At 44.7% G+C, this 15,489-nt stretch overlaps 1 protein-coding gene across 1 annotated transcript in view; it reads right to left on the minus strand.

Annotated features, from left to right (window-relative positions):
- Positions 1-15,489, minus strand: part of LOC311138484 (transcriptional enhancer factor TEF-5-like) — a 63,646-nt gene that overhangs the window by 12,864 nt on the left and 35,293 nt on the right. Inside the window, exons 4-6 of the mRNA XM_084173179.1 lie at positions 3,117-3,181; positions 2,509-2,571; positions 2,258-2,320 (exon numbers count right to left, since the gene is read on the minus strand). Coding sequence (XP_084029305.1) covers positions 2,258-2,320; positions 2,509-2,571; positions 3,117-3,181 — 191 coding nt within the window. The remainder of the gene's footprint in view (positions 1-2,257; positions 2,321-2,508; positions 2,572-3,116; positions 3,182-15,489) is intronic.

A 15,489-nucleotide genomic window follows, 5' to 3' on the forward strand; every position in this document is an offset into this window, starting at 1 on the left:
TGTATTCATTATATATTCATAAGTATTCAGACCCCTTGACTTTTTCCCCATTTTGTTACGTTACAGCCTTAATTTTAAATGTATTAAAGTTTCTACAACTTGATTGGAGTCGACCTGTGGCAAAACACGTTGCTATGACACTCGAAATTGAGCTCAGGTGCATCCTGTTTCCATTGATCATCCGTGAGATGTTTCTACAACTTGATTGGAGTCCACCTGTGGTAAATTCAATTGATTGGACATGATTTGGAAAGGCAAACACCTGTCTATATAAGGTCCCACATTTGACAGTGCATGTCAGAGCAAAAACCAAGCCATGAGGTCGAAGGAATTGTCCATATAGCTCAGAGATAGGATTGTGTCGAGGCACATATCTGGGGAAGGGTACCCCAACATTTCTGCAGCATTGAAGGTCCCCAAGAACACAGTGGCCTCCATCATTTTTAAATGTAATACGTTTGGAACCACCAAGACTCTTCCTAGAGCTGGCCGCCCGGCCAAACTGAGCAATCTTGGGAGAAGGGCCTTGGTCAGGGAGGTGACCAAGAACCCAATGGTCACTCTGACAGAGCTCCAGTTCCTCTGTGGAGATGGGAGAATCTTCCAGAAGGACAACCATCTCTGCAGCACTCCACCAATCAGGCCTTTATGGTAGAGTGGCCAGACGGAAGCCCCTCCTCAGTAAAAGGCACATGACAGCCCGCTTGGAGTTTGCCAAAAGGCACCTAAAGGACTCTCAGACCATGAGAAACAAGTTTTCTGGTCTGATGAAACCAACATTGAATTCTTTGGCCTGAATGGCAAGCGTCCCATCTGGAGGAAACCTGGCACCATCCCTTCGATGTTTTTCAGTGGCAGCGACTGGGAGACTATTCAGAATTGAGGAAAAGATGAACGGAGCAAAGGACTGAGAGATCCTTGATGAAAACCTGCTCCAGAGTGCTCAGGACCTCAGACTGGGGCGAACGTTCACCTTCCAACAGGACAACGACCGTAAACACACAGCCAAGACTCGAACCCGATCTAGCATCTCTGGAGAGACCTGAAAATAGCTGTGCAGCGACGCTCCCCATCCAACCTGACAGAACTTGAGAGGATCTGCAGAGAAGAATGGGAGAAACTCCCCAATTACCAGTGTGCAAAGCTTGTAGCGTCATACCCAAGAAGACTCGAGGCTGTAATCGCTGCCAAAGGTGCTTCAACAAAGTACTGAGTAAATGTCTGAATACTTATGTAAATGTGATATTTCCATTTGTATTTATTTGCTTTGTCATTATAGGGTACTGTGTGTAGATTAATGAGGATGTTTTTTTTTTGTAATCCGTTTTAGAATAAGGCTGTAACGTAACAAAATGTGGAAAAAGTGAAGGGGTCTGAATACTTTCCAAATGCGCTGTAGATATATATTCTGCTGAATATACGCAGAGGAGCATGATGAGGAATAGGGCACACTCATTATTATCTAGAAATTCAAGTAGTATAGCAGAAGTATACAGGTAGGACACTTGTTCTAAGCACACTGCTATAGTAGTGCAAACCATATGATGGTTTAATTCTAACATTTAGGTCTTTGCATACGATTGGAGTAGTTGACTCTCATACAGAAGAAAGAACATTCAGAGAGATCCAATGGAGATTGGGGTCAGAGAGGAGAGAAGGGTTGAAGGCAGAGGAAGATTTGAGGAAAGCCTATAGGCAGAAGCATGGCTGGCATAGGTACAATAGGGACAGACGTGGAGCTGTAGCGACAAGGCCATCATGCAGCAACACCGTTCACCACAGACAGATCATACTGCTCACAGCATTCCTCTAGGCTACACCACAGGCTGAGTGACTGTATACAGGATAACCAGTAGACTAAAGACAGCTCCTATAATGTCATTTCTTTACAGCTTTGTACAGTACTGTACTAAGCATTGAGATGTATTTCAGTGGTCAACAGATGACCATGTTTTTAGCCGTTTCTCCCTGTTCCGTGCATGCATGGTAGCTACTAGCTATAACTTGTTGCTCTAGTCTCTCCGAGACACGTTAGCCTACATGATGAGTCACACGGTGACCTCAAGCCAATACACCCCTATGCAGACAGAGAGTCTCCTACTGTACTATTTACCATGGTTGGTATTTTCTAGTCATGGAGAACCTATCCATCTACGGCTGTAAGAGGAACTGAAGTGCACAACGTCTAGCTACTTGGTTAGCGCAAAGCCAAGCCTTGACCAGCCCCGCCCAGCCCAGCCCGCAGAGAAGCGCATACCTTCAGCTTTGACTGGATCTCGCGAGATTTTCTCCGGGCGAGAACCTGCAAATGGCTAGAAACCTGCAGAGAAGAAGAGCCAAGAGGAGAAGAGCCAAGAAAAGAAGAGCCAAGAGGAGAAGAGTCAAGAGAAGAAGAGAAAAGGAGACCGAGAGAGAGAGAGAGAGAGAGAGAAGAGAAGAGAGGCCGTAACCAAGGAGGAAAGAGATGCCCAGTCACAGTTGGCAGGAGGCCCGTTCAGTAGCACCTACCTTGATACCTGCTTGGTATTCTCGAACTTTCTTCCGTGCTAACACCTGTATGTGACTAGATACCTAAAGGGGTGCGAGACAGTTATAAACATATAGAGTATGCACACACACACGGACATACATATGGATACATACATACACACCCACCAAACACACACATACCAAATACACACACACCAAACACACACACACAATATTATACAGCTCCTCAAACATCAAATGAAGGCGATTCACACAACGTTACTTTATTTGTATTTTTTTTTTTTTAATCTTTGATTTGAGTTGGATGGTGTTACTTGTCTTCAGTACAAATAGAAGAGATTTAATTTCTACAAACTAAAAGAATACTGACACAATTGGCTGAGCTATTACTGCAATCCATATTTATCTAGTTCCCATGTTCCAAATGTTACACCTACAGGATATCTAATAAGTCTTGTAGACTTATATAAATTGAGGTACATTTGCTCAGGATATGAGTGTCTGCTAAATGACTTTGTCTGCTAAATGACTTAAATGTAAATGTAATGTAAAATGAAGTCATTATAAAGTCTGAGTGGTAAAACATTTTTATCAACTCATTGCTGTAAAATAAAAAGTATTGTTACCTGTTTTCTTGTGCGGGTTTTGCCTGTCCTCAGCTTGATGTACCTAGCTATCAACTCATTACGACCTGGAACAGAGAGGTGAACAATACCATGAAGAATACAACCTGAAAACAAAGACAAATCTCATTCACACATTTAGCAACCATTTGTGAAATTAGCTTTTCTATAGCTGGTACACAGATGATAAAGGAGTAGGCACTGAACTAAGGTCAGTTAAGCATTTTTCACCCTAAAGGTTGTTCAGATTTGGAAAGAAAAGGCTGATCCTAGATCTGTGTCTGTGGGCAACGTCTACATTAACATGATTATACACAACAAACACAAGGTGGAGCTAAAGGTCTGCTGCTAAATATCTCCAGGAGCTCAACACAATGCTAGGTGCAGCAAACCGTCGACCTCCAAAAAGGTTCTTATTAGGAGCACACACATTACTCAACCTTTCAGTCAGTAGGTGAACATTTGTTTATAGCACTGACCCTGGGACATGAGTTGCAGAATGTTTTAAACAGGCGAATAAAACAACGACAACTGGCTGGTTCAGGAGCTTTGATTTCATTAGCTCGTCTGACACCTCCTGCGGTCACATAATTACAGACACAGTACTTAAAAAAAATAGAAGGAACATGTTGTTCATTATGTAACATCTACACTTGACATTCTGCACAAACAGGTCGGGCAGAGAAGGGCCTTCTATTCTTGGCTTTAATGGCTTTAGCCCAGACAGATGACAGGGGCTTTAAAGGGGTTACTTTTCTCTGAATGCAACTTATCTGGACGTTTTTCAAATGAGAGAGCAACAGAACAGTGGAATCTATCAATGCTCTAAGTGATTAGTATTTTCCAGGTACAGTTTGGGTTTCTTTTGTACTCGGTAGAGAGGTCTGCATTTCAAAACATCTCACTTTAACATTTGCTGACTAGTTAGAGTAATGATTGGAAGTTCCCCTTAAGAGGATCGGTATGTGTCTGTGTATCAGAGTGTAGGTGTATTTATGTGAAAGAAGGAGATAGATTAATAAAGGGAGAAAGAGAGACAACAGTTGCACTATCATGAATAATGACCTAAACTCCCCCACACGCTGACAGTAACTGAGAGTCAGCCATGCGCTCATGGCACTCCCTCTAAAACACGCACACACACTCGTTTGTTTTACTATCCTTGTGGGAATCAAACAATTTATTCCCATTCAAACTCCTTTTATCCCTAACTCCTAACCTAACCCTTACCTTAACCCCTAACTCCTAATCTTAATTGTAACCCTAATTGTAACCCTAAACCTAATCCCTAAATTTAAATTAGCGTTTTTCCTTGTCCCCAGCGAAATGTCCCCACAAGCCTTTTTCCTTGGCCTTCTTTAGGCTCTGCTCTGCTTGGTGTAATTAACATAAAAGTACTACATGTCAGGAGAGGAGTGCAGGCAGGCCATCTCTAGCAGGCTATCCTTGAGCCCACTGTGTCCTCTGTTTCTCTCTCTCTTTCTCCCCTCTGTCTGTCTCCCCTCTCTCTCTCTCTCCTTGTTCTCTCTGTCTGTCTCCCCTCTCAATTCAATTGAAGGGCTTTATTGGCATGGGAAACGTATGTTAACATTGCCAAAGCAAGTGAAGTAGATAGTAAACAAGAGAAAGAGAGAGAGAGAGAGACAGAGAGAGGGGAGACAGACAGAGGGGAGAAAGAGAGAGAGAGAGGGGGAGAGACAGAGAGAGAGACAGAGAGAGGGGAGACAGACAGAGGGGAGAGAGAGAGAGAGACAGAGAGAGGGGAGACAGACAGAGGGGAGAAAGAGAGGGGGGGGAGAGAGAGAGAGAGACAGAGGGCACAAGGATAGCCTGCTAGAGATGGCCTGCCTGCACTCCTCTCCTGACATGTAGTACTGTTATGTAAATTACACCAAGCAGAGCCTAAAGAAGGCCAAGGAAAAAGGCACATGTTTAGCTTTTCTCTTTGTTCTCTCTCTCTCTCTCTCTCTCTCTCTCTCTCTCTATTTCTCCCCTCTCTCTGTCTCTGTCTCTCTCTTTCTCCCCTCTGTCTGTCTCCCCCCTCTCTGTCTCTCCCCTCTCTCTCTCTGTCTCTCTCTCTGTCTCTCTCTCTCTCTCTGTCTCTCTCTCTCTCCCCTCTGCCTGTCTCCCCTCTCTGACTCTCTCTCTCCCTCTCTCTCTATCCCCTCTGTCTATCTCCCCTCTCTGACTCTCTCTCTCCCTCTCTCTCCACTAAGCTGAGCTGCCTGGCCTGCCGATACTGAACTAAAGCAGCCAGTCAGTCAGCCAGCCGGCCGGCCGGCCCCTCCCCCAGGATTAGGAGGGACACGCCCGCCCCAGCGCCTCCACATTCCTAGCATTCCTCCCAGCCTGTCACATCTGTGCTAGCCAGTCTGATTGGCCAGGGCCCTGCTAGCGCAGCCGGTGCCAGTGTGGACTGCGGACACACACATGCACACAGCACTAAGCAAGGGTTGGCTGGCGGGGCTGAAGGTTGAGGGTGTGGTGAGGGGTTGGGGGTGAGGGATACGTGGTACGGGGTGAGGGATTGGGGGTGAGGGGTACGGGGTATGGGGTCAGGGGTTGAGGAGGGGGGTGAGGGGATGTGAGGGGTAGGGGGTGGAGGGTGAGTGGTTGGGGTGGTGGAGGGTGAGGGTTTGGACGGTGAGGGGTAGGGGGTGGAGGGGGTAGGTGGGCAGCTGAGGCTGTAACTCTTGGAGGAGACACAAAGCCATAACTGTCTTTAACCAACAACTGCTACCCCCACCCCACACACACACATACACAGCCCTCCCTTCCCAAAATAACCAGTGTGTGACCCCTTACCCAACGGACAGTAACACCTGCCACTGACTGTCGCAGTCAGGAGGTGGGAGAGAACAATTACAACCCCCCTACACCCCTGGCCTGGCCCCCGACCCCTACCCTCTTCAGCCCAACTGCTACTATCAATCTTCTGGACTGAGGGAGCAGTGGAACTAAATAACAAACTAATGGCTGATAGAATCTGTGCCCTCTGTACCGAATACACATTTTCAACACAAAATTAACTGGAATTGAGCTTAATTTACAAAGGCAGTTTTAAAAAATGTGTTCTGTGTGTCCTCATTAAAGGTTGTAACATAAGTAACTGACTGGGGTTGTGAGCCATGGAATTAGCAAGTCTTTTAGACAGGACTTTTGCAAAGAAGAAGATTGATTTAGAGAGGCAGACTGGCTAGGCCTGTTCAGACTAGACAGACAGAAGGGACAGCTAGGCGGAAGAGAAGGGGTGTCCCAGGCCTCAAGTAAGGTGGTGGACAGGTTGGCACACACACTCACAGTCTAAGTTACAAACAAAGGATAGCTAATACACACACACACACCGCAGAGGAAGACAACAAGTGCACGCACACACACACACACACACACACACACACACACACACACTCACAGTCCAAGTTACAAACAAAGGACAGCTAACACACACACACACATGCACAAGTGTACGCACACACAATAACTTTCTGTACATCTCCCTCACTTGCCTTCTTACCTCTATCTATATCGCCAACCACTCTACTTCACCCTGTTTCCACCCCCTCTCTCTCTCTCTCTCTCTCTCTCTCTCTCTAACGCTCTCTCTCTCAGATTGCTCAACACCTAGGCAGTTTGCAGAGCCCCGCAGGCTGACTCTGCCGTGATTAACCTCTTCCCTGCCAGGACAGGCCTATCCTCCTCTTTTACTGCATGTCAACTGGAATTTTCCACTTACACACTGAGATGGGGAGCAGAGGTAACTCACTGCTTCTCTCTCTCTCTCTCTCTCTCTCCTCTCTCTCTCTCTCCCTCCCTCCCTCCCTCCCTCCCTCCCTCCCTCCCTCCCTCCCTCTCTCTCTAGCTCCCTCTCTCTCTCGCTCCCTGTCTATCTATCTCCCTCCCTCTCTCGCTCTCTCTCTCTCTCTCTCTCTAGCTCCCTCTCTCTCTCTCGCTCCCTGTATATCTATCTCCCTCTCTCTCGCTCTCTCCCACCTTTCACATTGAGGTAATCATAAATTGCTAACATACTGTTTGGCCATGACAGACAACATTCCTGACATCTCAGCTAGACGCTGACAGGGAAACACCAGGCCCTCTTCGTCATCACACGCTGCTTTCCTTTCCACTCCCATCTTGTCTATCAAACTGATGTTCAGCCCAACTAGCATACTCATCCACCAACTGCTGCTTCTATTACTCTGTCCTTCTACTAACTCTGTGCATGCAATGAACCCATCGCTCATTCATAGCGCGCAAAGGTCACTAGGAGACATGTTTCCCTCCAGTGCCCTATTTTTCTGTTTTTTTCCTTCTTACCCAGAGTGCATTGCAGGAGGAGAATGTGTGCTCAGGGCTTGGCAGCATGACTTCCTCCAGCGAGATAACACAGGTGAACAATATTTCAGCAGTGCCCCACCACAAAACAAGACAGGCCACAATTTTATTTTATTTTTTACACACATTCATCCTCCCTACATCCTCTCCTCCACCTGTCCCCTGAACTCTGCTGGGTGGTGGCCCAATATACACAGACGAACCATGGCCTCCATGTTCCAACCATTTTGGGGGTGTTCTACTTATTGATTTTTCATTCCAAATTCTATTTTTCATCTCAAGGTCATCTGACATTCTTTACCATAGGTGCGAAACCTGGTCAATTCTGAGCGCCACATGATACCTGTGGTCAGTAGTCATCACGGAACACTACCGATTTCCCACAAGAACATTCCTTGTGGAAAGATCCAGATGGAATTCCCAACGGGAGGGATGATGATGACTTGCCTGGTTTTGGAGGCCACGGCATTGGGCTTGCAGCGCTCCCCCAGTCAGAGACTGTAGAGTAGACAGTATTACGCACAGTGCAATCGTTAAAATTCCCCTGGCCTCGCGTCAGGGCAGAATTTAGATGTCTGAGGTCATCGCCTTGTGAGAAGGCTTCTTCTGGGCTGGGGGCATGCCTCGCTGCCAGGAGGGCCTCAGATGACGTAAATCGATAGGGTGTTTACTGGTCTGGAAAAAAGAAAGCAGCCGCTCTTCTTGACCTCTACTGGGGGTCCTGACAGTGTGCTGCGAAGGGAGGGAACACGCTGTGGTTCGACTTGCCACTTCTGTTGTGCTCCTTTTCTGACAAATAACACTGAGCTAAAGGTTCTGAACACTTCACTGTCCTGCTAAACCAGGAGAGGAGCCACCATCTTGCTTTTCCATTTAAGTATCTTCTTCAATAGATTCAAGGGAAGGTCAATAGACAGACAGAGGTTAAACCATGGCAATGCTGTCAGAGCAAACTGTGCACTTCTGCAGTGCTATTAATGCATCATCGCGTAATTGGCAATAAATAAACAAATTCACAGACACATGAAAGTGGTGTTAAACTGGCCCATTTTCATTCATAGTAGGTTACCTGTAACACCCAACAAGCCAACTATGAAATAGCATTTAGCAACAGGTCCCTCTGACATATAGCCAGGTCACTGAATATGCTCATAAGCTAGCTGGCTAGCCATCCAGTCAGATCAGATACAGTTAAAATGACGTAACTGTAACCGGAGGCAGACTCCACACCACATCTCCCAGGAGAGGAGAGCCAGTCAGATTTCCGGCCTTGTTTAGACCCCAGCCAGCCTAACCAGAAACGCAACTAGCACAGCGGCAGTTAACACAACGGCAGCTAGCACAGCGGCAACTAGCAAAGCGGCAGTTAACACAATGGCAGTTAGCACAACGGAAGCTAGCACAGCGACAGCTAGCAGCTTAGTCATCTGTCTGTCCACTAACAATCAAATCTGTCTCAGAACCCAAAGAACGACATTCCTGACAGACGCATGCTAAACATTCCATCTTACAGCAGCAAGGACAGAACAACAACGCAGACAGCCATGAAAATAAAAATAAAAAATCCCCTAAATATATACAGTCTTTAAACACTTTCTGATAGAAGCCGATGGTGGATTTAAAATGGTTTCAACGGTGCAGGATTCAATTCAAGTTTATGAGACATTAACAATAATGAAAGGACTTGATGGTTACACAACGGGACTTGAGGAGGAGACTCAGCCTATATCATGCTGGTTAACATAAGAGGTTTCGTGAGGACATTGTGAAGTCAAACCCCCTGAATAAGCCCCCATCTCAACCCATGCTCCATGCATTTCCTGCCCATTCAAATTTCAAGCTGTTTTATGTCCTCCAACTTGGCTGTCTTATTCAAATCAGCAGCCCAGCCAGCCAATCCCCTGTTTTATCACCCATCAGCAGCCCAGCCAGCCAATCCCCTGTTTTCTCACCCATCAGCAGCTCAGCCAGCCAATCCCCTGTTTTCTCACCCATCAGCAGCTCAGCCAGCCAATCCCTTGTTTTCTCACCCATCAGCAGCCCAGCCAGCCAATCCCCTGTTTTCTCACCCATCAGCAGCTCAGCCAGCCAATCCCCTGTTTTCTCACCCATCAGCAGCCCAGCCAGCCAATCCCCTGTTTTCTCACCCATCATAAGGAGAAAGAGTAACTTTAGACAAATGCAGCCAGTTTCTAACACCTAGATGTTTCATGATTCTAACCAGCAACTTGCCAATTTCTCCCTCTGGATGCAGAGGATTTCAGCACGTAAAGTGCACTCTCCACCTACTATTTAATGAACATGCTGGTGGAGGAAATAACTTAGATCCCTATAGGACCTTGTGAAGGTTTTATAGCGCTCTTTGCAATGTTTTTGTTTCCATGGTTTGATTTATGGCGTTGAGATACCAATTGCAAAGTCGGTCCAACTGGTTCAAGAAGCAGCAAAAGCTACTCTGGAGACCAGGTGAGCGACAGTGCATAACTGGTTATTGCAAGAAGCACCTTAGTGTGTTAGACTGACATGAAGTTATGAAGGACACTTGGTTTTACTGCAAAAGCAGATAATAGGTTTTGCCACTTTCCTAATTCACAGTAGGTCTAAGGACTGCAGTTGAGGAACAGAAGAGCAATAAATGGCAGGTGGCAAATAGTTGGAGACAGCACTGACAGGTGATGACACTGACAGAACCGGTTTGGAGCGCTAAGGAAAGCCAGGTGAAAACCAGGCTAAGGGGAACTGCCTGTGGTGTCTTCTGGGTAACTCAGCTCCAGCACTGATGCTATGTTTCTAGTGAGACTGGAAGAACCAGGCCCTGGGTCAGGGGAGGGCAGGCTCAGACTTGTTCGGTAGAGCACTCTCTGAAAAAATTGCCATGACAAAATCGTATGGGAGAGTGGGAAACGTTGCTTTCTTTGCTTATATGCACTGAGCAAGGACGGCTAGAGCCTCACCATGATGTGGTGATTAGAATGCTAAGAAAAATATCAAGTAACAGTAATATTGAACATAAAAGAAACAGCATGTTTCTTTCTATAGGTCGTTATCAATAACATCATATTGAAACATTCCATTCCCAGCTGGGGGGCAAGCCACAGCACGCTCCAATGCATTACAGAGCAGAACACAGCTGGAGTACACCTACATCTCTCAGTATATTGGCCCCCAATTAATTGGATATTTGAGTGATATAAAATAAAACTGTACTTTACCTGACAAGTATGTGTGGTTTAGGTAAATTTTCCATCCATTGTGGCCTCTGCCTGTCAAGCAGCAGAAGGGCGCAATTGCCCATGTAACACTAGCTAGAAATATGTTTGCCAGCTAGCAACTTTGTAAAGTCGCCTAAACATTATGGTAAGTTATATACTTCTATCTCCAACCAACATACCTTAGCTAGCTAATATTACACCTCATTCAACATTGATTTTAAGGCTGTTTAACCACAAATGCTGCTGGAAACCAACTTCTAAAGACATTGATTAATGGACCATCTATACCTATTGCCTATAGTAGTAATGACAGTAGTCAAGACAGACAACTTTACCAGGACAAGTTTAGACTAAAAATGTAGGCTACTTGCCGATGTCAAGCTCTTTCCAAAAACCTTCTCTGATGAAGCAAGCTAAATGATACAGGTTGTTTGCTTAGCTACATGCCAAATGGATATGCTACCCTCACGTAGCCTATCTGAAATTACATGATGTTTACTAGGGGTGTAATAGTTCACCAAACCCAAGGTTCGGTACGTACGTATTGCGGTTTTGGGGTCAAGGTTTGATTTCGGTACAGAGGGAATATTAATACTGCAGTGGGCTAAATCAGGGTCACACAGAGTGATTCTTGGTAGTCTTAAACAAATCTACTTTGAAACAAAAGTATACACCTCACACACATGTTTATGGGCTTTAAAAAAAGAAGACACCTGTACCATGTCAGATATAGAGTTGAAATGTATTACATTTTGAATTTGCATCCCAATATTACACTTTATATACATCACAAGACTGAAATATAACGAAAACGTTTGACTTAGAAACACCAAATTTCATTTTTTTCATTTTTAAATGTTTATTAATTATGAAATTATGAAAAATATTAATCACATTCCACCCATGAGGCCACTAGGTCATTTGACTGCAGGAAAGGGCTTCATGCCATTCACAATGTTCAGCATTCACAATGTTCCTGGCATTGTCTGTTGTGATGTTGGAGGTGGGAATTTACCATTTGTAAAGTCCTTAATAACAGTTGGGTGCATTCATGTGATTTTAACTAGTTGAGAAACGCCGATTGGCTAATGGCCAACAAGCTGCATCATCCATAAACTAAAAGTACAGCTATCAGGCTTATAAACTATGGAACGCCATTTGGGTCTTTGCGTGTCAAAAAAGATTGCGTTATTTTACTTGTCAAATAACACTATTTGACGCATCAAATAAGCCTGTTGACCAATCAGGACCTGAATATGACTGCACACCACATAATAATTTAACACGTTCATTACTTTTTTATGTAGGTTATTACAAATTGATTACACTATCACTCGTATTTCATTAGTCACAGCGAATCACCGAAACGTATGCTATGATGCTGGTAAAGTTTTGTCTCGCGCACCTGCTACACTTGAAAGCTCTGGGACAGTGCTGGTCATAAAAAAAGCTAGCTAGCTGATGGATGCAAACAATGTTCTTTCCCAAAAACATAGCGAAACGACTAATCTGTTTCAGTAGCTATAGTTAGCTAACTAACTATCTAGCTAGGTGTCATAATCTAAAATACCCCTCATTTATAAAACAGTTATTTGATTAACGATGGTCGGACCCACCTATGTGAAGCTAGCCACAATAAGGATTAGTCACAATAGTTGAATTTGCGGTTCGACTTCAAAATAAAAGTATCTAATTGAAAGTGATGCAAATAGTGCCATAATAGAATAGATCATGCTAAATTAATTTGGAATGTTGTTATATAAATTCAACAAAAGACAATTTGCTAATTTGACAAAAATCTGTTGAAATCACACCGTGGATGCATTAGACTTTAGAATTGCATTGGGAGCATATTTATTTCACTGTACAGCCTTACCTATGGATTGAGGATCAATGACAGGGGTATCAGTCTACTCAGTGACACCCAGAGAACATTAGCGTCGTAGCTCTTATTGCGGGACACTGAAAGCACTGTGAAATGAGCCACATTTATTGTACCAGTCAACCTACAATGTGTATTAAACACTATTCTAGAGGAAAAACGATACAACGTGGATGTTTTGGAGTCTGATAACTCTTGAGGAAAATAGCACTTGGGTACTGAGCAGACTGATTCCTCATTTAATTGATCCCCAATCCTTAGGTAAGGCTGTACAGAGCTACATCCCTGCCGGCCATTCCCTCCCCTACCCTGGACGACGCTGTGCCAATTGTGCGCCACCCCATGGGTCTCCCGGTCACGGCCGGCTACGACAGAGCCTGGATGAGCAACTCTTCACAGTTGTGTTCTGTGGGTGTAACCGAGTAGATTGATACCGCATTTCATTGCTCCTCATTCCAACACTCCAACCTTGTTTAACATTATCTAGTCTAAATATGGCATGATTCCACCAATTGTAACCATTTGCGTCACTTTCAAATAGCGACTTTTATTTTGAAGGCGAACCGCAAATTCCACTATTGTGGCTAGTCCTTATTGTGGCTAGCTTCATAGCACATAACCCGGTCCGGTCAAGCCTCACTAGCTAGATGAAGCTAGCTAGCTGCTATAACGTTAGCTTTGGGCAACAGGGTTAAGCTAGGTAGTTATTTTCATGAACTGAAGTTCGATTTCAATAGGAGAACAACAAGTGGCTACCTAGCTAATACTTACTCACATGGATTCCTAAATCATTGCTAAGAATATTGATAATGACTGCAGTTTCTACTGGTTATTGTTTTCAGGCTGGTTGCGTTGGTGCTAGCTAGGATGATACCACGCGAAAGTTCCAAATAACATCTGTATCAAAGATATTATAATTTTTTTTGGATCCTGCTCGTTTGATCCTGCTCTTATTTCAAATGCTCACACAGACGTTTTCCCATTCGGTCGAACCAATAATGCCTTATTACCAACGCGGTATTGTAAACACATTGTGGCCGGTGTGTGTGCTTGTTCGCAGACTTGTTTTTTTTGTACAGCTTTGACAGTGCTACTGATGGTAGTTTTGGTGGTCGTTTTGGCGCTTGGCTTACAGGTGCAAATTCAGCACACACAACATTCTATAATATATTTTAGAGCTTAAAAGCTTATTTGACGCGTCAAATAGTGTTATTTGACGTGTGTCTTTTTTGATATGCAAAGACCCAAACGGCGTTCCATAATAAACAAATTATAGAGTAAAAAAAAAAAAGGTTTTGTTTTTGCATTTAACTGCCGAAAATGCTGTTATAGAGGCCATTTCCTTAGTAGCTGACGTCAGAGGTGGGAGAAGTGGGTGCTCAGGATGATAGATAGACGAGATTCCCACAAGTAAATGGCCTCCTGTAGCTCAGTTGGTGGAGCATGGCACTTGTAACGCCAGGGTTGTGGGTTCGATTCCCACGGGAGGCCAGTATGAAAAATGTAAGCACTCTGGATAAGAGCGTCTGCTAAATGACTAAAATGTAAATACCAGTTGGAGGGCCCTTCAGGTGGAGTTTTCCCAGTCATATGTGGTAAACTCCATAGAAAATGATAGAGGCCTCTAGTGGGCAAAATTCATTGTTAGCATGGACAGTGCCATTGAGGGCTTCCACCGTTACAATGTAGTTAACTGGGTCCCACTAGGCACAGACGTTGGTTCAAAGTAATTTCATTGAAATGATGTGGAAACAACGTTGATTTAACCAGTGTGTGCCCAGTGGGGTGGGACTTCCAACTTAATTGGCCGATCCCTCCTGGTGACCCTGTTAGAGTCATGTCCAACCGGGTCATCAGGAGGGATCAGCCAATCGTGAACAAAAAAATGTACTACTTCAAAATGAAGGTTGCCTGAATGGAGCACTGCTGTCACAGGCGCTACAATGGCACAGATACAAAGATAAGTCCTCTATCTATCTCTATGGGTAAATTCCCACTTCCATCTTGGTTACTAACGCACCATGACACTGCCTCCTTCAGTGCCAGATGCGCACTTGTGACTCATAAAGGGGGCGTGTCTGTAGCGCCTTACATCTCCCACTCCAGGGTAATGTGATGGGCTGTCACTGTTAAGTAAGCACAACACAGGGTGCATTGGCCAATTCATTGAAAACTTCGGCTTTCGCGTACTTATTTAGTTTCAAGCTTCAAGTTTGAATGACACATGCACAAGTACAGTGAAATGCTTTTCTTGCAAGCTGTAACAGTTTGCAAGAGTGGGCACTACCTGTTTGCTGAAATGGGTGCAAGAGGTAAGTTCGTAACTTAGCACTTTCACGAGGTGCTGCCTGAAACATCCTATTCTCAACCACCGAGAATGGGCACATATCCACGGCAATAAACCAAAACAAATCGTTATTGTAATTTCTTTGGCCTGGTCAGAATCAGCTGCCAAGAGCTGCTTGAATGCAGAGGGGAGAAGATGTTGTGTTGTTGTCTCTTTGCGTTTCCGTCTTGCTCCGGTATAGGCTACTGGGGTGATGTCGGTGTAAATGGGTCAACATATTTGAGGTGCTGGCAGCTGCATAGGCTATTCTCGTTGAGTGTGGCGACATACTGTTAACGTTTTATCCACAACTCTCTGTCCATCGCCATTGTAATCTACTGGGAAGCCAAAATGTTCCCAAACTGTAAATTGAAACGATGATGATGGAGGATCCTCCCATTCTGGTTTATTGACCCCACCACTCTCCATTGTACAGAACTAGTCCCTGGCTGCGCCTCACACAAGGACAGTTTGAAATGTGGCAATTAAGATTTACATTTTGATTACAACGTACGCATAGGCTCTAGTTGTTTTAACGGAATAGCCTGAAATGTTGTTTTTTTTCAGCTCAGATTTACTCAAGAGGCATAGGCCTACAACGCAACTTAGGCATAGCCTATAGGC

Source organism: Coregonus lavaretus (genome assembly GCF_964263955.1).
Source record: "Coregonus lavaretus genome assembly, chromosome: 12".
NCBI classification, from domain to species: domain Eukaryota; kingdom Metazoa; phylum Chordata; class Actinopteri; order Salmoniformes; family Salmonidae; genus Coregonus; species Coregonus lavaretus.